Consider the following 9,161-nt stretch of genomic DNA (forward strand, 5'->3'; position numbering starts at 1 on the left):
ATGTGATCCAATGCGCCGCAAAGGCGACAAGTTCGTCTCTGTCCAGGATACGTAACATACACCTGGGTACGGAACTCCTCTAGGTTTATGTACGAAGGTATTGGTTGGCGTAGGGACATTTTCAACGTGAAAGACCCTTCTTGTAAACCAGCAAAGTGGCCATCAGACCACCGACCCACAGTAACCTGGTGGATCGTCCCATAGTATTTGAAGGCGTCACGTATGTCAGCTTTGTTAGCCTCAAAAGGCACATTTCGCACACGTACCCACGTATAGTATTGTGAAACGTCGTGCAACTTAATTGTGACTGCTGGGGTGACTTGCTTGATAACATCCTGATACTGGTTGACAATCTGCTCGTAGGTCTTGGTATCACAAAACTTGACGAAAATCCGGGATAGTCCATTTAAGGCAACGCCATACAGGGATTCATGCTGGATGCCATATAAAGGGCGGATGATCATCGGCACCAACACATTAATTGATGTGCTGGGGATTGTGCCCTTTATGAGGTCAATACACACAGTATTAACTCTCCTTCGAAAACCAGCCGCCATTGTTGTTGTCGTCGCAAAGCTCCTCCACCAGGTGTCGGGACTGAGGAGAGACAGCTGACGACCACTCAGCACAGCGTCTGAGCAGAGAATGTGTTAGAATTAGGGCAATTGCGGTGGGCATACATAGAACGGTTTGCAGGAACAAACTTATTTATGGGGGACAGTAGAGGGCACGTTTTCCGGAGACCTACTGCAAAATTACGGTCAATGGCCTCATTCAGTTGGCGAGCTAATTATACGTAAAGGACTGGTTTCCTTTATAAGCGGGTTGACATTAGTTTTTCGGAGGGGGAGTGTATGAGGTAAAGGACTTGCGAAAGAATGTGAGGGTCGGGAAAGTATGTACTGCGTGGTGCTGTGCTGACATTTAAGTTTTGTGTGAAAGATTTTGATAAGCCCAAGATTTGTATAAATTAGGTCCTTGTGATTAAAAGGGAGTTATAAAAGTCACTGTCCATGTTGGTCTACCAGTTTCTGCAAAGATAATTTTTCTGGTATGTATTTTCGTAGCATTTATTGTAATTTTGTAGGGAATTTCTTTCCTCTTAGATGGATTTTATATTTGGTTTTACATAATTTGTTTTCCATCACTTTTGTAATGTTATTAAGTTTCGTTGCTGATGCAACGTATGCTGTAAAAATCTTGCAGTTGTTGATGCTTTATACCCTTATGCAATTTTGTGCAATGCTTATTTTTGTTATAGAGTAATGTTGACGGATAATTACCAGACTTTGTTCTTAAGTTAAATCTCATAAGCAGTTGCATTTATTTATTTATTTATTTATTTAAAAATTTGTGCACACATACAGAGGTACAAAAAATACAGAAAAGAGCAGTATGCCAAAGCCACTTATACTATGCATAGCATTACGGGCTGGCTTAAAATTAACTTAAGATGAACTAAGCAATGATGACATCGGTGATAAAACTTTAATGTAAACAGATTACTATAAAGCACAAGTGAGTATTACAAAGACAGGTCATATGGTTGTATGCATTGTTGTACATTCAGTAGAATGGAGTATTCTGTTAGGTAGTGTATTTAAAAAATAATAAAGTTAGATTGGGTTTTAGGTTTAACATTTATGTGATATAATTGTGAGAAACATTTAAGATATACAATTTATAAGGTTCAGTTATTCAGTATTTATTTGGTTTTGGGTGAGTAAGTGATCTTTTAGAAGAGACTTGAATTTATAAACAGGTAGTGTTTCTTTTATATTTACAGGTAATGAGTTCCAGATTTTAGGGCCTTTTATGTGCATTGAGTTTTTGCATAGTGTGAGGTGGACACGAGGAACATCAAAGAGTGATCTGTGCCTTGTGTTATGGTCATGTGTTCTGTTGAGGTTGGCAAGGAGATGTTTGAGGGGAGGGTTAATATCAGAGTTAAGTGTTCTATGTATGTAATAGGTGCAGTAATAAGTATGAATGTTTTGTATGGTGAATAGGTTTAGTGTATTGAATATTGGTGGAGTGTGCTGCCTATAGTGAGAATTTGTTATCATTCTAACTGCAGCCTTTTGTTGGGTAATTAGTGGTCTGAGATGGTTACTTGTTGTTGAGCCCCATGCACAAATTCCATAGGTGAGATAGGGGTAAATAAGAGAGTGATATAGGGCCAGGAGGGCTGACTGTGGAGCATAGTACCGTATCTTCGATAGTATGCCTACAGTCTTGGAAATTTTCTTAGAAATTTGTTGTATATGTGTATGAAATTTGAGTCTATTATCAAGGTGGATTCCTAAGAATTTTCCCTCTGTTAGCTTTGTGATAGGTGATCCGTTTATCATTATGTTAAGAGGGACATCTGTAGCTCTGTTACCAAACTGAATGAAGTAGGTTTTGTCAATGTTTAGTGTAAGTTTGTTAGTCCTCATCCAGGTAGATATTTTCTGTAATTCTGTATTTACAGTATTGGCTAGCGTGACTGGGCTCGGGTGGGAGAAGACGTATGTAGTGTCATCTGCAAATAGTGTGGGTTTGAGTAATTGCGAAGCATTTGGTAGGTCATTTATGTATAGGAGAAAGAGAAGAGGGCCAAGGACACTTCCCTGTGGGACACCAACTGTAATTGGTTGTGCAGAAGAGTTTGCCCCATTTGCATACACATATTGGCTTCTGTTGCTGAGGTATGACTTGAGGTAGTTGAGGGAGTGCCCTCTTATACCATAGTGTGACAATTTTACGTGGAGCAAATCATGGTTAACTGTATCAAAAGCTTTACGTAAGTCAATGAAGATCCCCAGTGGGACTTCTTTTTTCTCTATTGCAGTGTATATATGTTCTAGCATGTGTATAATAGCATCATTAGTATTTTTATTTGGCCTGAATCCAAATTGGCAGGGGTTGAGTATGTTTTGGGAGATAAGGTAGGAGTAGATTCGTTTATGAATTAATTTTTCGAAGATTTTTGAGAGAGGGTGTAAGTTGGATATTGGCCTATAGTTATTCAACTCTGTTTGGTCTCCTCCTTTGTGGATCGGGGTGACCCTTGCTATTTTGAGTACTGTGGGGAAGGTGGAGGATTCAATGGATTTGTTAAAGAGTGTTGCAATGATTGGTGATAGCACTTGTGACACTTTTTTGTATATAAAGGGTGGTAAGGTATTTAAATCTCCTGCCTTGTTTTTTAGCGTGTTGATAATAAGGGAGACTTCGTATGGGTTAGTCGGAGCTAGGAACAGTGTGTTCGGGTAGTTGCCAGTGAGGTAGTCATTTGGTGGGGTATCTGAGCTTGGGATTTTATTGGCAAGGTTTTGTCCTATAGTGGAGAAGAAGTCATTGAGTCTGTTTGCTGTTTCTGTTGGTGGGAGTTGGGGTTCATCTGATTTTGCTAATTTTATTTCGCTATTTCGTGATATCTTTTTTGTTCCTAGAATTTCTGATAGGGTTTTCCAGGTCTTTTTTATATCACCTCGTAAGTTGGATAATCTGTTCTCATAATACAATTTTTTTGCCCTTCTTATCAGGCTGGTTAGGATTGACGAGTAACGTTTTGTTTGGTCTCTGGTTATGTGACCCATTCTGTACTGTTTTTCATATTGGTGTTTTGTATTTATGGATTTGAGAATGCTGGGTGTTAACCAGGGACTGTTCAGTCTCTTAGCTGTCATCTGTTTAGTTTTTTTAGGGCAGTGCTTGTTATAGAGGTATTGGGTCTTTTTTAGAAAATTATTAATACATTCGTCAATATCTGTATAGATTTCTAGCTCAGTGTGCCAGTCAATGTTTGCTACTGCTGTTGTGAAGTTATTAATGGCTGCCTCATTGTGAAGTCTGAAGGTGACTTTAGTAGTGTCTTGGGGTAATTTACCAAGAGTTGTTATGAGAAAAGTAGGGTAGTGGTCTGTGGTATTATCTGTAATTATGCCTGATTTTAAAGGGGATATGGTGTTGGTCCAGATGTGGTCAAGTAGGGAAACACTAGTCTCTGTAACTCTTGTAGGTTTTGTTACTGTTGGTAGCAACATACAGTTACTCATTGTGTTTGTGAATTCAGTAACGTGTGGGTCCTGGTCTTGCAGGAGATTTATATTGAAGTCACCTGAGAGTAGTAAGTGATCTTTGTTCATGCGTGCATCAGTTATCATACTTCCTAGGTTTTGACTAAATTGGCTAATGTTTGACTGTGGAACTCTGTAAATGTTTATCAATGTGAGAGGTTTTTGTAGGTATTTGGATTTGAATTTGGCTATTATATATTCCCCATGTTCATCCCTTGTGCAAGTATTAGTGATACATTCTAGTTGGTCTGAGTAGTATATGGCTGTGCCACCCCCTTGTTGGTCTGGCCTACAGTTGTGTATGGCTGTGTAACCAGGAATGGCATAGACATCTGTACTATCAGGCTTTAGCTAGGTTTCAGTTAGTGTAATGATGGACATATTGGCATGTAAGGAATTTAGTAATGCTATGAGGTCATCGTAATGCTTGCTTAAAGATCTGATATTGTAGTTAAAGATAGTTATGTTGTTGTTGGCACTGAGAAGTGCCTTTGATTGTTCTGCAGTGTAGTAATTACAGTAACTGTTTGAATCATTTAAGTCATTAAATAAGAGGTTGGTATCAGGATCAATGCTTGTAATCATAAGATTTGTAGTGAATCTATAGTTAGAATTAAGTATAAAACAAAGTAAATAGTCTTAAGCTAAAAAATAGCACCTGAATTATTTAACAAATGTAAAATAATGAGCTAAGGTAGTTTTGGAATATAATGGCAAACTTGTGAACTTATTCTACTTTAGCACCTGAGAATAGCACCTTGATTATTTTAACAATTGTGAATGTATAAACTAGGGTAGTTATATAAAGCTAAAATAAAGGAGAAAATATATGAGGGACTAAAATTAAGTAATGGTAAACAAAGTTAAATGGACAGGTGGTCACTATGAAATAATATTGGTTTAGGAGTAAGATCTGATTTGTAATATTAAATAAATTGAGCAGTTTATTGCACAATAAAAGTAAAAAAAATGAGGTAGTTGGTACTAGCTAGCAAAAGATAGTTTTGGTACTTGCAAAAAAGTAATTGGAATATACACTAATTGCATACACAATAAAAAGTGACTAAAAAACAAGTAGTGATAAACAAAATTAAATGGACAGGTAAGAATAATGAATATTATTAATTTGGAGTAAGATTTGACTTGTAATTTAAAATTATGAGCAATTTATAGTAGTAAGAAAGAAGTATGGAGTATTGGAGGTATTTGATTAGCTAGTGATGAAAAATAATAAAAATAATAATGTACAATATAACAGTAACGTACACTATATGCACCACACGTATATATGTATTAAGGGCACTTATCTAATCTGTTACAAAAATGTCAGCTTTTCTAAGGAAGGTAGAGAAATCGTGTTCATTTGAGATAGTATATTGTTGTCCTGTTGATGTTTTCCTTACTAGTATTTTCCCATCTCGCGTGAAACACTGATGTATTTTGTTTTCCTGTTTAAGTTTTCTCAGCCTGAACAGAAGGTTTTGACGTTTTTTTTGTTAGACACTCATTTATGTACACTCCATTTTTCATTGTAATTGCTGATTTAATTAAGTCCTTTCTTTTATCGTATGAATGAAGTCGGATCATTATACTGTGTTTACTTCCTGGTTTTCCTAGCAAACGTGTTTCTTTGATTTCATTGTTTTGCACGATGACTTGTACGTGGTTCTGTATTATCCTGATAGCAGTTTCTTTGCACTGTGCTTGTGTTATGTCACTAGGAATGTGTGGACTGTTTATTATAACTGCATCAGACAACTTATCTTGTTCAGTTTTGTCGTCTTGGAAATCAAGGTATTCATTTAGTCGAGTGTGCATGTTCTGATTCCAGTCCTTGATTGCTTCTTCAACCTTCATATTTATTGTTGTTATTTGCTCAGTGTGACTGGCTATAGCTGCTTTTAGAGTATTTTCTGTGTCAACACTTCCCGATGTAATCTTCTCTTCAAGGTTTTGGATCTTATTCTCGAGGTTGGTTATCTTGGATTCTCGTCGCTCGAGTGTTGCTTTGATATCTTTGATTTCATTTTCTAGAGCAACGATGTATATATATAAAGTTACAAAAATTTATGTTTGATCACTGCTGTGATCAATAAGTGTACGAATTATGTGGGTGTATTTATAGATGAGTTTTCATGGGGGGGGTCCCCCCTCCAACAGTTGTGTGTGTGTGTCAGATATATTATTTTGTATAATGTGTGTCAGTGCATGGTGTGTATGTATTTTGCGTGTTTCAAAATTTTTTCTCTTGCACTTGTGATATAATTCTTCGTAATCTTGTCCAGATCCTGTATTATTGTGGTATTTAATATTTTATACTACCTTGTAATTTATGATGTTTTAAATAAAATATAAAAAAAAATTACCAGAATTTGTTCTTCAGTAAAACCGCATAAACAGTTGCATGTATATATAAAGTTACATAAATTAAGGTGTGATCACTGCTGTGATCAGTAAGTGTGCGAATGATGTGGGTGTATTTATATTAAGTCTCGAGAAGGCCTGAGCTTGCTACCATCTGCAGCTCACAAGACTGCCATCCCCACGAGCCCCTTTGGGGCGGGGCAGATGGCAGACCAGAGGCCTAGCTTCTCCCTACGAGCCCCGTGAGGGCGGGGAATGTGGCTAGGCCTGGGGACAGTTGGTCCCAAAGATGAGGGGGTACTTGTACCTCCCCCCATGGGAGACTTAAGTCTCGAGACACTCCCTAGATAGGGAGCCAAGGCCGGGTCACCACTACTTGGAAAAGACCCGGGCCGGGAGAATACCGGCGAATAAAAAAAAAAAAAAAAAAAAAAATAGATGGGTTTTCATGGGGGGCTCCCCCTCCAACAGTTTTGTGTGTATGAGTCAGATATTTCATCATTTTGTATAATGTGTGTCAGTGAATGGTGTGTATGTATTTTGAGTGTTACATATTCCTATTTTATATTGGGTTTTCATATATTTTTCTCTTGCACTTGTGATATGATTCTTAGTAATCTTGTCCAGATCCTGTATTGTGGTGTTATTTAATATTTTATACCACCTTGTAATTTATAATGTTTTAAATAAAAAAAAAAATAAGTTCCTTACCTAGTTTAATTTATTTTGGGATTTCAGCAGTTCTGTTTTCTAACTTCGACGATACTTCCTATTTAGTGCAAACTTAATCATCCTATTAGAAATAGTAACTACTTGTTAAACAAAACAAAAATAGTGGCAGAAATAGCATTTACCAGTTGTACTTGGCCACAGTTGGATAATTGACTCACCTCTAATTTTAGTTACGAAATTTTGGCAGTTGGAGGGCAGCTTAGAATTATTCTCACAGGTTAATTCGTAATCTGCTCAAGATTCTTGAATCTTATACCAAGAATACAGGAGCAGGGTAGTCATAACATTACTGGGGAATGTAGTTTACATCATACATAATGTTTATATATGCAGGCCAATACGTTACATAACATTCCTTTTAGCAATCGTAAGGTATAATCATAATTTACACTATTTCCAATATTCTCTCTCTTCTGTTTCCTACATTCACGTCTAGATTCCAGTAATAAGGTGCCCAATAAACAAGAATTCGAAATTCATAGCTAATGCTTTTAACATCGCAAGTATGTTTTTTAAACTAAATACGCCCTCTTGAGGCGAATTATTTAACGCCTGTTGCTACTACCACATGTGTGCAGTGCGGCTCATTGTCATTCTTGTTCATTACGGTGCCCCGTGGCCTGGTGGGTAAACCTCTCGCTTCACACGGCGTGTCTAGGTTCGATTCCCAGCGAGGGTAGAAACATTGTGCGTGTTTCCTTACACCCGGTTGTCTATGTTCACCCATTAGTAAAACGGGTACCTGGGTGTTAGTGGATTGGTGTGGGTTGCATCCTGGGACAAAAGTGACCTAATTTGTCCGAAATGCTCTGCATAGAGAGGAAGAGGCAAGGATAAAGAGGGAGAGAGGAAGACAAACAAATAAAAAAAAATCAATGAAGAAGGGTACAGTGAAAACATACCTGGTGGGACTCATTAAGTCAGTTGCCCGGGACAACACAACCACACTGCTCCCTTTACCACCTCACACACACTGACTCCCAGCTGACATTCTTTCTCAACTTCCAGGGGGAGGGAAGGATGATAGGGAAGGAGAGAGGGTTGGTGGGAGGGAAGGTGATAGGAACACAGGGAGTGTGGACTGGTAGGTGGGAGGGTTATAATAAGAGAGAGCGAGAGTTAAGGGGTAACTGCAGCAGGAATTAATTTACATTGGAGTGCCAAGCCTTACGTTTATTATATAAAAATAACACCGTCATAGAGCTCTAATATACAAAGTTATCATGAAATATATTTTTTTTACACAAGTTTAGTACTGTTACCATTTTCATCATAAATGTTTTATGCATTAAACTGGTAAACTCAAAATATTATTGTGCCCTCCAAAGGGGTAACTTGATACTAGTGAAAGAGCTGTTGATTCAAGGAATTACAGCTGCCCTCCCCAATGGAAATAAGCCACTTTGACTTTTTTGGGTTATCTAAAGTTCTCGACACATATGCTGCATTTGTGTATACCTGAATGAACTTACTTACCCTTTTCTCGAATCATACCCCCCCCCAGGTGCTGCACGACGCTTGTGGGTTAAGATAAGAGATAATAATAATATCTTTATTTCTACAAGTACATGTACAAGGTATACAAACATTACAAGGTATACAAACATTACAAGGTATACAAACATTACAAGGTATACAAACATTACAAGGTATACAAACATTACAAGGTATACAAACATTACAAGGTATACAAACATTACAAGGTATACAAACATTACAAGGTATACAAACATTACAAGGTATACAAACATTACAAGGCATACAAACATTACAAGGCATACAAACATTACAAGGTATACAAACATTACAAGGTATACAAACATTACAAGGTATACAAACATTACAAGGCATACAAACATTACAAGGCATACAAACATTACAAGGCATACAAACATTACAAGGTATACAAACATTACAAGGTATACAAACATTACAAGGTATACAAACATTACAAGGCATACAAACATTACAAGGTATACAAACATTACAAGGTATACAAAC

General features: G+C 37.3%; 1 protein-coding gene across 1 annotated transcript in view; it reads right to left on the reverse strand.

Moving 5' to 3' along the window:
- Nucleotides 1–8,149, reverse strand: part of LOC128689020 (facilitated trehalose transporter Tret1-2 homolog) — a 104,469-nt gene extending 96,320 nt beyond the window's left edge. The window contains exon 1 of the mRNA XM_053777080.2: nucleotides 8,063–8,149. Coding sequence (XP_053633055.2) covers nucleotides 8,063–8,076 — 14 coding nt within the window. The 5' untranslated portion in view covers nucleotides 8,077–8,149. The remainder of the gene's footprint in view (nucleotides 1–8,062) is intronic.
- Nucleotides 8,150–9,161: the final 1,012 nt, after the last annotated feature.

This window comes from Cherax quadricarinatus, chromosome 21, assembly GCF_038502225.1.
Source record: "Cherax quadricarinatus isolate ZL_2023a chromosome 21, ASM3850222v1, whole genome shotgun sequence".
Lineage (NCBI taxonomy): Eukaryota > Metazoa > Arthropoda > Malacostraca > Decapoda > Parastacidae > Cherax > Cherax quadricarinatus.